At 33.1% G+C, this 20,179-nt stretch overlaps 1 protein-coding gene across 5 annotated transcripts in view; it reads left to right on the plus strand.

Annotated features, from left to right (window-relative positions):
* The window catches only part of Nrk (Nik related kinase), a 141,817-nt gene extending 121,915 nt beyond the window's left edge, over positions 1 to 19,902 (plus strand). For 2 of the 5 annotated variants that reach the window (XM_087196708.1, XM_021241623.2), the window contains 5 exons: positions 6,586 to 6,686; positions 8,841 to 8,990; positions 11,593 to 11,752; positions 14,777 to 14,916; positions 17,475 to 19,902. In XM_087196708.1, coding sequence (XP_087052834.1) covers positions 6,586 to 6,686; positions 8,841 to 8,990; positions 11,593 to 11,752; positions 14,777 to 14,916; positions 17,475 to 17,570 — 647 coding nt within the window. In that variant the 3' untranslated portion in view covers positions 17,571 to 19,902. Of the gene's footprint in view, positions 1 to 6,585; positions 6,687 to 8,418; positions 8,546 to 8,840; positions 8,991 to 11,592; positions 11,753 to 14,776; positions 14,917 to 17,474 lie in introns of all 5 variants that reach the window. The other 3 variants (XM_087196709.1, XM_021241625.2, XM_087196710.1) reach the window with 2 other exon arrangements.
* Positions 19,903 to 20,179: the final 277 nt, after the last annotated feature.

Below are 20,179 nucleotides of genomic sequence, written 5' to 3' on the forward strand. Positions count from 1 at the left end.
TTCTACAAGCAGTCAGAGAAAAGAAACAAATCACATACAAAGGAAAGCCCATCAGAATCACAGCAGACTTCTCAACACAAACCATCAAGGCAAGAAGAGCTTGGAGTGACATATTCCAAGCCCTAAAAGAAAACAGCCTCCAACCCAGATTGATATGCCCTCCAAAACTATCTTTCAAAATGGATGGAGAAATAAGATACTTTCATGACAAAGAGCACCTTAGGAACTTTGTGAATACCAAACCAGCACTCCAAAGAATTTTACAAAATATCCTAGGAACAGACATTGAGGATCACAACCCCAGGAAGAAAAGCAGAATGAACCCATCTGGCATGAAAAGAAATTAAATGTGAAGGGGAAGAATCCAACAAAAAGAAAAAGTCATGACAATGATAAGTCAATACATTTCAGTTATACCATCAAAGTTAATGGTCTCAGTTCACCAATCAAAAGAAATAGACTGACAGAATGGGTCAAGAAGCAACATCCAACAATATGTTGCATACAAGAAACACACTTCATTCAAAAGGAAACTCATAGACTGAAAGTTAAAGGGTGGAAAATAATACTCTCTGAGTCGGGAACCCAAAAAATAGGAGGAGTAGCTATCCTCTTTGCAGATCAAGTAGATTTCAAACCAACACTGATTAAGAGAGATAAAGAAGGACACTACATCCTTGTAAAGGGAAGAATCCAAGAGGAAGAGATGACAATCATAAATATCTATGCACCAAACACTAGTGCACCCAACTATATAAAAAATACTAATGGACATGAAAAGTTATATATAAACTAATACTATTGTAGTGGGGGACCTCAACACCCCACTGTCACAAATAGGTAAATCAAATAGACAAAAAATAAGTAATGAAATACTAGAACTCAATTGAACTCTTGAACAAATGAACTTAACAGATGTTTACAGAGTCGTCCACTCCACAAAATCAGAATACACATTCTTCTCAGCTGCACATGGGTCATTCTCCAAAATAGACCACATACTCACACATAGAACATGTTTAAGTAAGTGCAAAGGAATTGAAGTTATCCCCTGTATATTATCTGACCATAGTGCGATGAAATTGGAGATCCATAGCAAAAGAAACTCAAACAATTTCATAAACACATGAAAATTGAACACCACACTTCTGAATAACCAATGGGTCACAGAGGAAATTAAAGAAGAAATCAGACAGTTCTGTCAATTAAATGACAATGAAAATACAACATATGAGAATCTATGGGACACAGTGAAAGTCTTACCAGGGGAATTCAGATCAGTGAATGCACATATTGGGAAAACAGTGAGCTCAGTTAAACAACCTGATGCTGAACCTCAAGCTTCTAGAAAAAGAAGAGCAGGACAACCCCAAAGCTCAATTATAAAGGAAATTATAAAGATCAGAGGAGAAATCAGTGCAATGCAGGCTAACAGAATGATACAAAAAATAAATGAAGCCAAGAGGTGGTTCTTCAAAAGAATCAACAAAATTGACAAACCCTTAGCCAATCTTATCAGAAAAAGGAAAGAAAGGGCCCAAAACCATGCAATTAGGAATGAAAAGGGTGAAATGACAACAGACCCAGCAGAAATCTAGAGGATCATCAATACCTACTTCCAGAACCTATATGCCAATAAGATGGACAACACAGAAGAAATGGACAGATTCCTAGATACATATGAATTACCAAAGTTGAACGAAGAAGACCTAAAAATTCTGAACAACCCAATATCAACCAATGAAATTGAAAACATAATTAAAACCTTACCAACTAAGAGAAGCCCAGGCCCTGATGGCTTCACTGCTGAATTCTACAAGACATTTAGAGGACAACTGCTGCCTTTACTGTTTAAACTCGTCAATGAAATTGAAAGGGAAGCAATACTACCAAATTCATTCCTGGAAGCAAGCATCACCTTGATCCCCAAAGCAGAGAAAGACCCAACCGAAAAAGAGAACTATAGGCCAATCTCACTAATGAACATAGATGCAAGAATCCTTAAAAAGATACTGGGAAATAGAATGCAGAAGATCATCAAGAAGATCATACACCCTGACCAAGTGGGATTCATCCCAGGGATGCAGGGATGGTTCAACATACACAAATCAATCAATGTAATCATCATATCAATAGAGCCAAAGGCAAAAACCATATGATTATCTCCATAGACGCAGAAAAAGCATTTGACAGAATCCAACATGCATTTATGATAAAAACCCTGCAAAAAATTGGAATAGATGGTCTCTGCCTCAAACTGATTAAAGCCATCTATGAAAAACCAACAGCCAATATCATACTAAATGGTCAAAAACTGAAATCCTTCACACTAAAATCAGGAACAGGACAAGGATGTGCACTAACACCACTCTTGCTCAATATAGTTTTGAAAACATTAGCCATGGCAATTAGACAAGAGAAAGACATAAAAGGAATAAAAACAGGAAATGAAGTCAAATTGTCATTATTTGCAGGTGATATGATACTGTATATAGAAGACCCTAAGAACTCCACCAAAAATCTTCTAGACTTAATAACCAAATTCAGTCAAGTAGCTGGTTACAAGGTCAACACACAAAAATCAATAGCTTTCCTCTACACCAATGACAGACTCACTGAGAGAGAAACCATGCAAATAATTCCTTTCACAATAGCATCCAAAAAACTGAAATACCTAGGAAAGAACCTGGTGAAAGAAATCAAAGACCTCTTCTTTGAAAACTATAGCACTCTGAAAAGAGAGATTGAAAATGATATCAGAAAATGGACAGACATCACCTGCTCCTGGGTAGGAAGGATTAATATAGTGAAAATGGCCATACTTCCAAAACTGCTATATAGATTTACTGCAATTCCAATTGAGATCCCAGCAGCATACTTCACGGACCTTGAGAAAACAATCCAAAAATTCATTTGGAACAAGAAGAGACCCAGAATATCAAAAGCAATTCTAGATAACAGAGACATGGCAGGGGATATCACAATCCCCAACTTGCAACTCTACTACAAAGCTACTAGGATAAAAAAAAGCATGGCACTGGCAAAGAAATAGACCTGAGGATCAGTGGAACAGATTAGAAGATTCAGAAACAATTCCAGACACACTCAGCCATCTCATCTTCAATAAAGGAGCCAAACACCCTCACTGGAGGAAAGATAGCCTCTTTAATGAATGGTGCTGGAAAACTTGGGTTTCCACTTGCCAAAGATTAAAACTAGACCTATATCTCTTGCCATGCACTAAACTAAAATCAAAATGGATTAAAGACCTAAATATTAAAATAGAAACTCTGAACCAGTTGGAACACAGGTTAGGTAGAACTCTTGAAGACATTGGTGTAGGAAAAGGTTTTCTGAACAAAACCTCAGTTGCCTGTGAACTAGCACAAACAATCAACAAGTGGGATCTCTTCTTATTTAAAAGCTTCTGCACAGCAAGAGAAACCACCAGCAGTGCGAAGTGACAACCCACAATGTGGGAAAAAATCTTCACTTCCTTTTCATCAGACAAAGGTCTACTATCTCGAATCTATAAAGAACTTAAAAAGATCAGACCTCCCAAGTTTAAAGACCCAATCTGAAAATGGGCATCTGAAATGAACAGACATTTCTCAGACAAAGAAGTAGAAATAGCAAATAAATACATGAAAAAATGTTCAACATCACTGGTCATTCGAGAGATGCAAATGAAAACAATGCTGAGATTCCACCTCACTCCAGAAAGAATGGCTGCTATCATGAAATCAACCAATAACAAATGCTGGTGGGGCTGTGGGGAAAGAGGAACCCTGCTCCACTGCTGGTGGGAGTGTAGACTGGTGCAACCACTATGGAAATCAGTATGGAGATACCTCAAAGAACTAGGACTGGAAGTCCCATTTGACCCCACTATTCCACTGCTAGGGATCTTCCCCAAAGAATTAAAAGAATCATACCACAGTGCTATATGTGGACCCATGTTCATAGCAGCACAGTTTGTGATAGATAAAACTTGGAAACAGCCCAAATACCCATCAACTGGAGACTGGATAAAGAAAATGTGTTTTTTTAATAAAATGGAGTACTACTCAGCCATAAAAAATGAGAAATTATAGACATTTATAGCTAAATGGATGCACATTGAGGTGATACTCTTAAGTGAAATAAATAGGACACACATGCATAAATACCAGTTTCTCTGGTGTGAGAAACTGAAAGTGTACATAAGGACTAAATGTATAATAGGTAATGTGAAATAGGAAGAAAAGGGGCAAAGGGGAAGGAAGTGGAAAGGGTAAAGGAAAGGAAAGAAGGGAATGAAATTAATGTGAGAAAATGGAAAAATAGGAACTAAATTTTTGTAAATAGGGAGGAATGGAGAGGTTGAAGGGAGGGCTGGCCAAGGGTGAAAACTAAGAACCAAGAGAGACTATGTAAAGGTGCAAATTTCCAATGATGAATGTCATTATATTGTATACCTAAAATGTACCAATGATTAGAATGAATAACCGATAATGCAAAATAGGAAGAAAAGGTCCAAAGGGGTAGGGGTAGTGGGAGGGGCAGGGGAAAGGAAAAATGATGAGAAATGGAAAAATTGGAAATAAAGTCTTTGTAAATAGGGAAGGGTGGAGGTGGTGAAGGGAGGGCTAGGAATGGGGAAAAAATAAGAACGAAGATGCCTTATGTTAAGGTACAAGTTCCCAATGAGAAATGTAAATGTGTTGTATACCTAAAATGTACCAATAAAAGAATTTAAGAAAAAAAATTTTCCTGTTGAAATAATTTAGATATTGCAAAATGCAGCAATTTAAAGCACACAAGTCAGTGTTTCACGGTATGTTTATAAAGGTATGCGACATCATTATCCGATTTGTATCCCCAAAACAACCTGCTCCCATCCATTAGCAGACATTCCCCCTGCCCTTCCTTTTCCCTTTTCCCTACTCCCATCAGAGTCCCAGATACCAATTGGTTTACTTTATTTCTCTACAAAATTTGCCAGTTCTGAATAGTTATTGTAAATAGAACCATACATTATGATGTCTTTTGTGACAGATTTCTTTCATTTAGCATAATGTTTTCAAGGCTCATCCATGTTGTATCATATACTTCATGTGCTATGTAATTGTTTTGTACAGACACATCATTTTTTGTTTACCTATACCTCAGTTGATAAACATGTGCATGCTTTCTTCATTTTGGCTATTAGGAATAATTCTGGTGTTAATATTTTTGTATATCTTTGTATATATGAATAATTTTCTACATCTCTGTATATGAATATGCATATTTTCTTTTCTTTTGCTAGAATGTTTTCAAAGTAGATGTACCATTTCACCTTCCCATTAGTAACGTGTAAGGACTCTATTTTGTCTACATCCTTTCAAATGTTTGTAGATGTTTGTTTTGATTCTAGCCATCCTAGTGGTGTATAAAGTAGTAGTTTTGATTTGACATTTCCTGGCGATTAATGTTGTTGAGCATTTTTTCATGTATTTAATGGTTATTCTTTTGTCATTCTTGGAGGAAGAACTGTTTCCTACTTTTAGCTGGTTTGTCCTGTAGTTGTTGAGTTTAAGAATTCTTTAAATATTCTGTTTACTATGCCCTTATCAGATGTGTGGTTTGCAAATATTTTCTTCTAGCCCATAGGCTATACTTTCAACTTCTTCATTGTGTCCTTTGATGCACAAAAGTTTTTAAATGTGACATATCCAAATTTATCCATTTTTTGATGCTTACACATTTTGTGTCAAATATAAGAATACATTGACATATTAAAGGTCACCAAGAGTTGTGCAAATATTTATTGCTGACTTTTGAAGTTTTAGCTCTTATATTCAGGGCTTTGATTCATTTTGAGTTAATTTTTATATGTGGTGTGAGGGTTCCAACTTCTTTCTTTTGCATGTGGGTATCCAGTTGTTCCAGCACCATTTGTTGTACACTGTTTTTCTTTATTGAATGGTTTTGGTACAATTTACTGTGGACTTATGTGTATATTTGTTGACTGTGAATTCTATTCCTTTCATCTGTATGTCTAGCCTGATGCCTGCACTATATTGTTTTTATTATTACAGTTTGTAGTTTTTGCAATCAAGAAATATGAGTTCTCCAATTTTGATTTTTATTTTCAAGATTATGTTGGTGGTTCAGAACCTCTTGCAAGTCCACGAGAAATTTAGGAATAGCTTTTTAGTTTACAAAAAAATAGGCCATCAGGATTTTAAGAAGTATCCCATTGAATCTGTGGAAATTTGTTTGGATAATGTTGCTATCTTTAAAATGTTACGTTTAACTATGCATGAACATGAAAAGTTTTTTCATTTATTTAGGTCTTCTTTAAATTTTTCATCCATGTTCTATAGTTTTCAATGTAAAATTTAAAATACTCTTAAAGGCTAATAAATACACCCCAAAAATTATATAGTAATCTTATTACTTTTGAAGCAGCATCAAATTGTAAACAAGTAGCTTTTGAAAAAATATATGCAGTTTTTGTGCTTACATTGTGATTATGATATTTTCAATAACAAATGCAAACACTTGAGTGCTCTTGTTAAATCTGTGGCAGTGTTACTTCTTTTTATTTTATCATTGTAGTCCAACATGAAGAAACAACATATATAGCAATTGCTTTGAAATCATCAATTCACCTTTATGCATGGACATCAAAGTCCTTTGATGAAAGGACTGCTATTAAAGTGAGTGATCTCCTTTTCCTTTGGATCATACAATTTTTCTTTTGAGAAGAAAACTCAACAAATAGGACACACTTGTGTAAATACCGAATACTTTCTCTGGTGTGAAAAACTGAAAGCGTAAATAAGGATCAAAATGTATAACTGATATTGTGAAACAGGAAGAAAAGGTCTAAAGGAGTAGGGGAAGTGGGAGGGGTAGGGGAAAGAAAAGAAAGGAAAAGAAAGATACCAGAAAAGTCAACAAAGCAATATTTTTAATACAGATGCAATATATACCATTCTGCAACAGTTACTGCTGTTTGAATATATCATGTCAGTAATTTTCATTTAGCCCTTTTCAACCCTTTTTTAAACAATACACAAGTATCACACCAAGGGAGAATGTGAGGGAAATCCCTCACCCCACTCTCACCACCCGTCTTACTGAACCTCCACACAAGCTGCTCACACGCAATTCTGCAGTCAACACTAATATCTTCTCTTTCAGAGTCCCAAACACAGGCAGTGGGTGTTGTGCTGTAGACTTGAATCTGAGAAAATCCCTGTTCTCTCTTAATAGAAGGGTAGGGAGCAGAGGGAAGGTAAAGGAAAGATTGGAACCCATTGGAACAAGTAGGAAGGAAGAGAAAAATCTTTACTTCAATAACTATGAATACAATAGGTGAAAGAGTGGATCTATGTTGCTTCCAAGCTGAAATTTAAACAAATTTCTCTCTAGAACTATTGTGAGGCATGGTAATTAGGCTTACTAGTAGTCTTTCCATGTTTGTTATGATTTAACTGAGCTTCAGTAGATCTTCATGGAAGACCGTTTAGCGCCTCAATGTGCTGCTAATTTTTTTATCATATCACATAAATTGAGGACTGTAAATAAATGGAATGCTCCAAAATCCCACTCAAATAGGACTATTTTATATTTATTTCATAAATAAATATATAAAAATAAATATGTGATTAGTGAAATAGCAACATTCTATCAAGTCAAATAGCTTTTAATCTGGGATATATATCAGAATTAGCTGGAGCATTTGTTAAACATTTAGGTCTCAGACCCAATCTCACACTGAATTAGTGGATCTGGAGTGAGGCCTGAGAATCTCTATTTTTTAGCAAATGTTTCAGATAATATTGAACTAGATAGTACTTGGACCAGTTTTTACAAGGCACAAAATAGAGACACATTCTGATTGACCCCAGTAAAGTATTTATGAAAAACTTTCGTATCTTGACTCTGTTTGTATGGTTTATTTTGTAGGCCAAAATAACATAATAAAGATGGACTACTTCTTATAACTGCTTCACAAGGATTCTTTCCCCTATAGATATATTTTTTATAAATAGAACAGACTACTATATAAACAGCTTTGGTTTTCCTTGACACAAATTACATCACTAATTTGATCTCAGCTGTCAATATTCGGACATGGGTTTGTTCTTTAGTGTCAACCTATTGCTCAGAGCTACCTGGTATGGAACATGGAAATCAAAGAGATATGTACCAACAATCTCTCTAAACTGATACATAGTTCCTCTACAAGTCCTCACTCCTGTTCTTAAATCCCACCCCAAGACTCTAGCATGATGAATCCTGTGTTGTTCAGTCCTCCCCCATGACCTGGTATTGGCAGGGAATCCTGTTTGGCTTTTTGTGTCCTTGGACTAGAAACCATAAAAGCATAGAGCATACCCAGTTGATAATAGGTAAACATGTCTGCTCTTTTTCATTTTTTAGCAAGTATGCTTCGATCAATCAGTAGGTTCTAAAGGGCACTACATGTTTTATGAAGGTTATATACAAATACTGGCGAAAATACAGGCAGCTGATCCAGATGAGCTTCTTCATTTGCTGAATCTCAAGACAAAGGATTTAAGTACAGCAAAGTGCAGGGTGCTATAAGGCTCTTAGAATCATTGGCAATTTGACATTTGAAAGGAAACAATATTTAGAACCTAACTATAATTGTGCTTTTTTTTTTATAGTGACAGACCTAACACAAGCTCCAATGTATAGGTCTTTAAATACAATGTGCCATTTAAAAAATCTGTCTGGGTTTTACAAACCTGTAAACCCAGAAAAGAATGGGAGAATTTTTTGCATTAAGCACAGTGTCATTTTTTTTGGCCTTTTGTTCATATTTTGCTTTATATTTTCAGTTATTTCCAACTCTTGATCATAAGCCAGTGACAGTTGACCTGACTATGGACTCTGAGAGAAGACTAAAGATTTTCTTCAGCTCAGAAAATGGATACCACATTATCGATGCAGAATCTGAAGTTTTGTCTGATGTGATCCTGCCAAGTAACGTAAGTTAATGCCGTCAAATCCCTAGAAATTATTGTACAGCATTGTAAATTTCCAAATATCAAAATTCTGAAAGGTTTAAAATATGAATAACAACACGTACTGGAATGAGGAGCTAAAAGGTAGCTATAGAGTACCAAAATTAATCACACATAAACAAATATCACTGATGGTTTCTTAGTCCAGTTCAGACATTTTGCTTTCCTGGCACAGTTTTTGTTTTGTTTGAGTATTTGTTTGTTCCTTGTAAATAAAATTTACATTTAAATTTTGGATTTCTACTGAAGACTGACAATCTCAGGCCCTAATTACTATCTGGCCAATTTTCAACTGGAACTGATTCATGCCTGGCCTCTTTTAGATTAGAGATAGATTCTACATTCTCTATTCATCCATTTTATGCAATTATAATAATTAGCTCTAGGAGGCATTTTAAGTGATAGCTTTTGCCTTAGTCCTTTTGTATCCCATAATACAATAACAGATTTTTTCAATGCAAAACAGTTTCAATTGTTGCCTGAAATTTCTGATCAAAAGATTCAGCATTTTGTTAACAAATACACATCTATTCCCTTTTAAATAATTATAAAACAGTGAAAATATGATACAATATCTAAAATATGGATATTTGTAAAAATATTATATATAAAATTTTGATTAAAAACTTGACCATAACATAATACCCTAGACATGTCAAAGTATAACGCTGTCTCATAATTTTTGTTTATGATCAATCTTGTACTATTGAAAATTATATTTTAAAAACTGCCTGAACCAACTATGGTGTCTCACCTTTTTTTGATTCCCAGTTTGTAAACAATTAAAATTCTAGCACATTACCATTATGCAAAAATTCCTGGAGAAAACTGCTAAATATTCTTAAGTCACTGGAATCATGTGACATTTTGAACAACTTTCAAAATTACACCATAGATCTCTATAAATTGCATGGAGCATTTGTTAAAACATTGGTGAAAACATTTTTTAAAGTGTTTTGGTCATATTAACAATCATTAGTTGATCACTTAGTGATTGCCTATGCTTATACAAAACTTACCCTGTTTGTAATGTAGAAAATACTGAAGCACTTCCATCAAAAGCCACTTAGATATGAGGTCAGGATAATTTTATTCTAAATATTATATTTTCCTTAGTTGTCTTCCATAGTTTCCTGTATCTTTTTCTTTATGTGTATAAGATATCTTTTATTTAGAAACTAGTGCAATATTGAACATTTAAGCATTGGTCCAAATTTATACTTATTTGAAAAGCCACTGAAGATATTTGAACCCAGTGTTCCACCTGACCAGTACACAAGAAAACATATTTCCTATTGAAGTAATCCATTAATTACTGTGCAAGCTAGAATGAGAGAAGATGAGTTTTTAAAAATCATTTTCTGACCTAATTAAGATACCTTAGGTATATTCAAAATTAGATTTAGCTAAATGCCCTAGAGTATTGATCCATTAAAAGAGAAAGGACTCTAATATAAGAGAGAGGAAGGTGTTTTCTAAAATGGAATGTACTGAAAATAAAATCTTTCTAAGTGTGCTGAATTACAAATCCGTAATGCTTCACAAAGCCATGTGTGCCAAAGAGCATCTGGCTACTTCAGGAATCATCTGAAAAGCAAGTGGATTAAATCAGAGGCTGTCTGGATTATCAGCAGTCCAATTTTATTATAAACAGTTTTTACTGAGACAACCTTCTTTCTTGCAATTTTCACCTCTTTTCTGATTCAATTGCTCATGCAAGTGCCCAGAGAACGCATTAAAATTGCTTTTCGCCTCTGGATCCCTATTTTAGTTTTAAGGATTGTTGTTGCTGAAACATGGACTCAAGCTCTTGGCCTGAGTATGCTGGGTCTGGCAAGTATAGTTTCTGAACTTTTATTTTTTTCTGTAACTTGCTAATTTGAAAGAAACAATAGAGGAATATAATTATTTATTTCTCAGGGAAACATTGTCAATGTGACAATATCAGCTTAAGCAAATTCTGTCACATTATTTTATGCATTGTGGAATTTAGAAATACTTCTGAATGTGTGTATTGAATATATTTTAATAATATAAAAATTAGATATAAAATTCTACATTTTTGCAGGGGGGGGAAGATTTTTATTTCAAGCTGTGAAAAATATTGTAAACTTGCGGCTTGTAAGCATTTTAAGCTCAAAGTGTTTTTAGGTTGATTTTCTATTTTGTATTATAATGAATTTATTGATAACAAAGGTTATATATTTGTTATTTGGTTCACATATTCATTACTAAAATATTCATTGTCAAAATGTATTTTAAAGCCAAGTCATAACATTGTAGAGGTTCAAGTAATCTCTCTGTATTAGAAATATATTTTTATTTTTTCAAACAAGTCTTTATCCTAAATATAAAGGCAAATCTTTAACAGTCATGACTACAACTCATAAGGTAAGCAGATTTTTCCAAGTGGTGAGTAGCATGCTGTTCAATTTGGAAATAGAACTTACCTTACTCCCTACACTTTGAACCTATTTTGGTCTTAATGCTTAGGAAAGCTGCTTCAATTAAAATAGTAGTGATAAAAAATGTTGAACATATAAATCTCTATGAAACATAATTCCAGCCCCTGGAAATCATTATACCACAGAATATCATCATTTTACCTGATTGCCTGGAAATTGGCATGATGCTCACCTTCAATGCTGAAACTCTCTCTGTGGAAGCAAACGAACAACTGTTCAAGAAAATCCTTGAAGTATGGAAAGACATACCATCTTCTGTAGGTATGTATAAAATGTATCACTTTTTGAGATAATCTCAGAGAAACTTTTCAGGAAAAATGTATCCTGAGTAAAAGTTTCCTGAAAGATTACTTTTTCTTAAAGAACAGAGGGTTATTTGGAGTCTTGCACACCTTTTCCCTTAGTAAGGTGAAGCAAGTGTTTTTCATATACTTAACACAGTCATATGACTACTAAATAGTGAAAAATTTTAGTTATCTTAGTTGTTCATTTAAATTAATTATATAATTAAAACAGAAACTAATTCCTTTCCACAATAAATCTATAATTTTGCTTTAAGTCTCTTCGTAGACTTCGCACAGATGCTGAAAATACTTGTTTCCATTGCATTAATTTTGGAGGATTTACCTTTCTTTAGGAGACTCCCAGTCATAAAAGAATAACAAAAATTTTCTATTTCATACAGTTAGTAAAATTCTGTTTAGTGAGTAATATTCCTGTGAAGAATCAAATCATTTTGAAAAATAATAGATATGACTGGAATACCTATAAGGTACCAATCTGGTGGCCACATAAAGAAAACTGTGTTTTTATCTTCCAAATAGGGCATGCTTTCCTAACCAATGGAGGACTTATGATTTGAGAAATGCAAATGATTTGGGATGCTTGTGTATGTTTCTGAATGTTGATGAATATATTGTTATTTCTAGATAGGGACTAGAATGCATAGGAAAAGTAAAAATTTGGGGGTGAAATTATTAAGATGGAAGATACCTATTCCTAAGGAAAAGAAAAACAGGTGTGTGTGTGTGTGTGGAAGAGAGAGAGAGAGAGAGAGAGAGAGAGAGAGAGAGAGAGAGAGAGAGAGAGAGTTTGTCAAGAGAGAAACCAGCAGCCTCAGAAATTTCTGTAAAGTAGGTAAAAGTGATCCTCATGTGGCTTTAAGGGCCAGTTTGAAAAAACTTATTTTGATGGACATTTTTTCTATGGGATGATGGTACTTTGCATTGTGTCTGCAGAATCCTTTATTTTTTTCATATGTAGTCAATGTTAAGGATTGTCCCCAAAACCTGCTCCAATTTCTTCTAACAGGCAAGAATTCACAGAGGGTTTTAAACTATTTTAAGTGACAGAAGATAAATGCTTACAGTATAATTGACAGATCTGAGGTGATAGAAGTAAAAATAATCAATCATGTAATAACCTTTACAGTGGTACTTTTGTGATTAATATGTTAACACAAACAGGAATAAGGCCATTCAATTCCAATGTGAAACTGAAGATATCCCTATGTTTATGCCACTAGACAATCAAAGGTGTCAAAAGAATCTTGAAAAGTTATCTGTCCAATTCTTGCCCTTAGACAGGATGATTTGTTAACTAGAGAAAGAAAGCTATTTTACTTTACTAGAATTTGAAAAACATTTTTACATAAAATAAATTATAGCCTTATAGGTGCATGGTATTTTTGGTTTTAATTATTGATATACATTATAGCATTGATGTTAAAGAAGTTACTCTGTTTTTCTGTCTAAAAAAACAACTCTTTTGTTATTTAAAACTAACTCAGATCCAAATTTTCCTAATTTAAATTTTACATTTCCTTGAACAATGACAAATATTTTTGATAGCAAGATCATTGCTCAGCATTTCCAAACAAATATAGAGAGGCTTAACAATCACTAACAGTTTTGCTAAGCATTCTCACTTCCAAATCACTGAGTGAATCCCATTGCAAAAAGCATGCTAGCTCAGTAGCTAGGTTAAGTGGCAGATTCATATGTTGCAGGACTAAGGTAGAAATTTTGTGATGTCATGTGAACTATGTTCTTGCATTTAGCAAGTAACTTTTGCATTAAGTTTAGAAAATTTTGCTGTTTGGTTGTTACTTTTTGGTGAAGTAGTCACATGGGCAAAAAATTCAAATCCATATGGACTAAATGCATTACTTATTTCCCTTGCTCAGGCCAATGATTTTCCTTATTTTTTTATAATCTGGGATTATGTTAATTCTATTCTGAAATGAAACATAAAGTTCTTTCAGAACAGTCATTTTCTGAGTCAAAATATGTTTGTAATTTAATTACAATTTTAAAGTCAATTTCATAAACATAAGTAATTTGGATTACAATAAAAAGAAGCAGAAGATAATAAATTATTGGTAATTTTATTTGAGAGATCTAATAAACTATTGCTTTGAAAGTCACTTTTGTGAAGATTTAGGAATTTCTTCATGAATCTTTTATGTATATTTATACATATATTGGCCAAGTAAATTTTGGTTTAAATAAAGGCATCATAGAACCTTTAAGAAAGACAAGGAAAAGTTTTTAAGAGATGTATATTGTAATTATATCAGTGTATAGTTTATTTCCTTCAAAATAGAAAATGGAAAGTCATATTAATTAATGAATTCTGATTTTAATCATGCTAGCTTGGAAATGAAACTGCTTTATTTTGTTGTTTCCAAGACTATTTTAGCTTGAGTTAACAATTTTATGATTTCATTTACTGGTAGAAATTTTATTTTTCATAAAGTACATAAAGAATGGCAATTTTAAAGTTAAACATTTAATGGTAAGATGCTCCCTGTACCAGAAAATACTGTATAACACCAGTTGAGTGTATGATTATCTACATAATTAGGTTTTCTGTTGCAAAGGAATTTTTGTCATAATCTCCATTGTCACCAAGGCTTAAAAAGTTAAAATCTTAATGAATTTTTCCTGAGAGGGAAAAGGCTTAATGCCATCAAATTAGGCTTAGTTCTACATATACAGTAGTAATTTATTCAATTACATTAATGTTGCTAAAGTCATTATTTGAACAAGTTAATTTTTAAGAGTTTTAATTTTTAAAAGTCAGGTTTCCCATATATAATTGTTGGTTAGAACACCGCTCCTAAGCAACAAAGTGACCAAATGACTGACCATAGAATTAGCAGGAAAAGATGGGTTAACCTGAATTGCAATGCCTTTCTTTATAATCAAACATTAATAATGTTTGAAATTTTCAGTCATCACTGGGAAATATGTGCTTTTCTGATATTTTTCATTGGTATTTTAGCTTTTGAGTGCACACAACGGACCACAGGATGGGGGCAAAAGGCCATTGAAGTGCGCTCTTTTCAATCAAGTGTTCTGGAAAGTGAGCTGAAGGCCAGGTCAATCAAGAAGTTGAGATTTCTGTGTACTCGAGGTGACAAGGTACAATGTACACCTTTAAGTTAGAGCAAAAATAAAGAAGCAATTGAAATTAACCAAATGAATATATGCCCTTTTGTTTCTGGCCACAAATATACTTGTGTTGTGTTTTTTCAAATTAGCATGCTATTGGCAAAAACAATTTTCCATTTTGCAATAGAAATATTGACTTGTTAAATGATAAAATTTTGTTTCAAAACAGCCTCATTTTCAAGAGTAAAAATTTGCAGTTATATCTTAAAATTTAGCCATTATTTGTTCAGTATAAAGTTCTTTATTATCCCTGATCCACTGTTCTTTTTATATTCATATAGAGTATTTTTAAACAAAAATAATTGACCAAATCTGTTGTAAAACATATATTTTTATTAACATGCATTAATTGGACATATTAATGAGATTCATTGTGTTATGTTCACACACACACACATGCAGTGTACGTTGATCAAGTTCAACCTCCATTTGTCCACCACTCCTACACCCTTCTCAACCTCTAGTAATCATTATTCTACATTCAGGTTAATGGTTTTTACTTTCCATGTATAAAAGAGAGCATGAAGCACTTGCCTTTCTGTCTCTGGTTTATTTCTCTTAATGTCATGTTTTCTATTTCCATCCATTTGACTGCAAATGACAGGATTTAATTCTTCTTTATGGCTGAATAATTTCTCACTGTCCATATAGCTGATTCCAAAGCTATGGTCAGAGGGCAACAATAACACAGGCATGGCAGTATTGATATACTAATTTAATTTTTTTTTTGAGGATATACACCCAGAGGTGAGATAGCTGGATTTTATGAAAAATGTATTTTTAGTTTTCTGAGAAATATCTATACTGTTCTCCATGTATAATTTACAAGTCCATGAACAGTGTATGGGAGTTCCTTTTTTTCCACATCCTCTTCAGCATTTATTGTTTTGATTCTTTGTGTTTTTTTCAAATCTGTTTCATAACTCTCAACACAATCAAATAATGAAAGAAGAAAAAAGTACTTATGTTTGCTAAAAACCTAATTCACGAGTTAGGCTTTATGCAGGTACTTTAAAAGCTATATCGATTTTCCTTCAGTGGGTATTACGATGTCTACTTTTCAGGAAAGATAAAGAAAAATGAGATTTGACAATTATTTGTGTAATTTAATAAATTTCAACAACTACTTCATATAGCTAGATGGGATAGTTCATTCTATAAAACCAGGAATACTCCTACTTATCATGAGAAATAACAGTTGAAGAAATAATTCTAATAAAAATAAGGAACATTTTTATTTAGAGGAGACTGCAGCCAGACATGATGTTGGACACCTATAGTCTCAGCACTCGGGAGGCTGAGGCAGGAGGATTACCATTAGTTCGAGGCCAGCCTGGGCTACATAGTGAATTCAAGGGTAGTCTGAACTACATAGTGAGACCATGTCTCAAACAACAAAACAAGAGAGAGAGGCCGGGGATTTAGCTCAGTGGTTTCGCCGCCTGCTGCGCAAGCGCAAGGACCCGCGTTCGATCTCCGGTGCCAAAAAAAAAAAAATTAATAAATAAACGAGAGAGAGAGAGAGAGAGAGAGAGAGAGAGAGAGAGAGAGAGAGAGAGAGAGAGAGAGAGAGAGAGAGAGAGAGAGATTAACCAAATTAAAGTACTCCACAGCAAGGAAAGATCCAAATTTGCAAAAAAAGAACTAGTATTTGAGGTTAGATAGACTAAGATGCAGTTCTGGCTTCCATGTCACTAGGTATGAAAATCTGAGAAGTTTGGTCTTCTTGATCTTTAGTTCCTTCATCTCCAAAATGGAAATATTAATAACTACTTTGGGAGCAAGTGTGAACGTTCATGTAATGTATGTATAGTAAGCATCTCCCAAAATGTCTGACACATAAAATGTGTTAAGCCAAGGGCAGCTAGCGTATCTTATCTTCCTCATTATTATGTCTCAAATCCTTTGAAGTATAGCCATTATGAATGAGGCCCATTTGATATTTTTGTCCATGTTCTGTTTTAATTTTCTTTGTGAAAGAGTCTGTGTTTATACAACATGTCCTCTAAGTCATTGGCTTAAACTCATGCTATCAAACTATTAATGTTAATTTATTCACTGAAATAGAAAATTATACAAAGTAGAAAATTTCAGTGGCTTCTTAAACTCCAGCTGTTAATAGTAAACATTATGAAAATAAGTTGTTTTCTTATACTAAAAGTAAAGCTAATCTGAGAATCTGAGTAAAACTAGATTTCCAAAGCAAAAAATTGTTAATCAAAATTAATCGTCAACTTCAACAGATGAATGCCACCTATAAAAATGATTTAAACTGTATGAATTGCAAGTATAGAATATGGCAAAAGGTCATTTTAACTATATAATTGAAACTTCAAACTAATTTAATTTCTCATTCTTTCATTTGAAAAAACCTGTCCCAAACAACTGTATGGGTTAATATTTTCATTAGCAGGTGCAGATAAATTGAAATTATAGCTATATCTTAGTACTTAACATGGTTGATTATTAAATCTTTGGTTGCAGTGTATTAAATGTCTACTGACAGTGTCTTTCTCCTTCTTTTAAAGCTGTTCTTTACCTCAACCCTGCGCAATCACCACAGCCGGGTTTATTTTATGACCCTTGGAAGACTTGAAGAACTCCAAAGCAGTTATTCTGTTTAAAAGGTTCCAAGATTTACTATAACACTTACAAACATCACATATATATATATATATGCTACATTTTCAATTTTCTGAGATTAAATGGGTATTCAGTTTTATTATTAAAGAAAAATTAAATCAGAAACTTAACTTCTAATGTAGCACAGAATAGTTTTAGTGAGAAATGCAGCTTTATATATAAAATTCACTATAGCAATCTCTATGTACTCCAATGGTGTACAATATCTTTTGCACAAACTTTGTAACTTTTGTTACTGTGAATTCAAATATTACTCTTAAGACAGTTGGATGGTATCTGTATTCAAATTTACAGCATAAAGAAATCAATTATAAGTAGATTAAAAGCAGCTTTCAGAAGAATTGGCCCTGAGTAGGGTTTTACAGAAAGAGAAAAATACTAACAAAGTATATGTAATTTTTCCAAAGTCATGAAAAAATAAAGGTAGGACAGTAATAGCAAACCTTTTAGAGCTTTCAGTGATAACAAACAGCCTACTGAGGCATGCATGCTATAGGTTGCCACCACTGGTTAGGCCATAAAACAAAAATTGTATGACTATGCTATAACCAAACTAAGGTTGAACCTGTATGCAGAGAAAATTACAGTGATAACTGAAGAAAGGTCACTTGTTTCTTCACCATTAAGTGCATAGCTAGAAATCAGGTGTGTTTTCACCCCATTTAAACTGATTTTCTTCATATTATAAGAAAAGAGAAAAACCTCAAATGCTTGGTTTTGCCCAGACTCCTAAAAGATGTGCAATCACTGGTTTTACAAACCACCAAATAATACACTTGCAAGCCTGAATACAGGACTGAACTCTAACACACATGTACTGTAGAAAGAATTTTTCTTTTTTTAACTCTTTAGAGATCAAAATTTGCCTAAGATTGGTTGATTTTTCAAAATTATTATTTGGTCGATAGTATGACCATTGGATAGTACAAAATATTTAATCCCAGATTAAAATATAAATTCATTTCACTACAGCTAATAAATAATATAAAAATAATAATATATAACAACAAAATATCAACTCCTAATACTTAAATTTTCACATTTTTATTGCTGTAAAAGGAGAAATTAATTTAAAATTATTTCAGATATAATTTCATATATAGATTCAATGTTATAAATAAAGAAATGAAAAGATTTTGAAAAAAATTTAACTTTCATCATGTATCTAAATCTACAAAATTACAGTGGTGAAATTAATGCAAGCCTATCACCCAAATATATTATAGAAGCCACAGATAGGTGATGTTTCATCACCTATGGTAAGTGCTATCTGGTGAAAAACATAATTTCTGTATATCTATCCTCAATAACCTGGTTAGTTCTGGGGCAATAGAGAAGCAATAGAACTATCACAAAGTATACCTCATTAATGATTCCTTTTAGTTCTGCTTCAGAAATTTGAAGACAGTGCTAGTGGGATAATAATTTTCAAACTACCTTACAAACCAAAATTTTAAAAGTAACTGACTAGGGGTGATTTCATGATAATGCATCATAACTTGGTACGTTGGTACAAGAGATGAAGATTTGGATTTTCCAAACACTTATATTACAAGTTTAGTAACTCAATGATGAGAATTTAGGAGAACCTGAATCCATGAATTAAAGAAATGAGTAGGATTCACATTTCTGTTACTGTGACACAATGATCTGGTCCTAAAACTGGTTTATCCTAGAGTGTTTACAAGCCAAATGACTTTATAAATGTAATAGATTTAAAAAGAAAATGAATGTTTATGTAGAAGTATTTCCTTAGAAGTAGTATCTATTACTATAAATTTGCATACCAAGAGGCCATGGGAGAACTTTGTACATGTTTCTCTTAGCTGAGCAAATGGAGCTTGCTGTATTTGATTTTCAGAAAATTTCTCATTTACATATATATAGAACCACGTCTTAAAAATTCACTTTGTCTTCATATTATTTACTCAAAGTTAAGCTTAAAAATAAATTTTAGCTTAAAATCATACTATAAGGCAGTAATTTGGAAAACTATTTTAGAAAGTCAACTCTTATTGTACCCTGTAATAGTTTTAATGGTTTTCTTAACCACCAGTTTTGAGATGAATTAGCCACTGTTTTCTTCCAAGATTCATTTAGCTGAGGCAGTATCCATAAAACTGAGAATAATGTGACACATATTCAATGGGATCTTTAAGCACTCTTAATTTTTTTTCAAGAAATGTGTCTCTTTAAGTCAATTTATATGTAATCTGTACTCTAAAAATATTGGAACAGTCTTTGATACTAGTAATTTCATCCGAAACTAATGAATTTTTGTTCAACTTCTAAAAATAAAAAAATTCAAGCTTACTGATTGTTGTCTTTATTGAAATATACTTGTCTAATGATTTGGAAAAAGGACTCATTTGAGGAATATTAATTTCTTTAAATTATGTGAGAGTGCACTGATTAGTAGATGTTAGGAGTTCCACCTGTTCATTAAGAATTCTGGCCATGGAGGGGTTAAAAAAATCTTTATGGCTACAGTGGTTAAATTAGAAATAGAAAAATATTCTTCTAAATATATGAGGCTTTACACATAGGGACAGACTCATGTAGTTTGGATAAAACACAAGCAAGTTTTAAT

The sequence above is a fragment of the Heterocephalus glaber genome, unplaced genomic scaffold (genome assembly GCF_053883595.1).
Source record: "Heterocephalus glaber isolate CG9 unplaced genomic scaffold, H.glaber_assembly_v1.0 deba00001613, whole genome shotgun sequence".
Lineage (NCBI taxonomy): Eukaryota > Metazoa > Chordata > Mammalia > Rodentia > Bathyergidae > Heterocephalus > Heterocephalus glaber.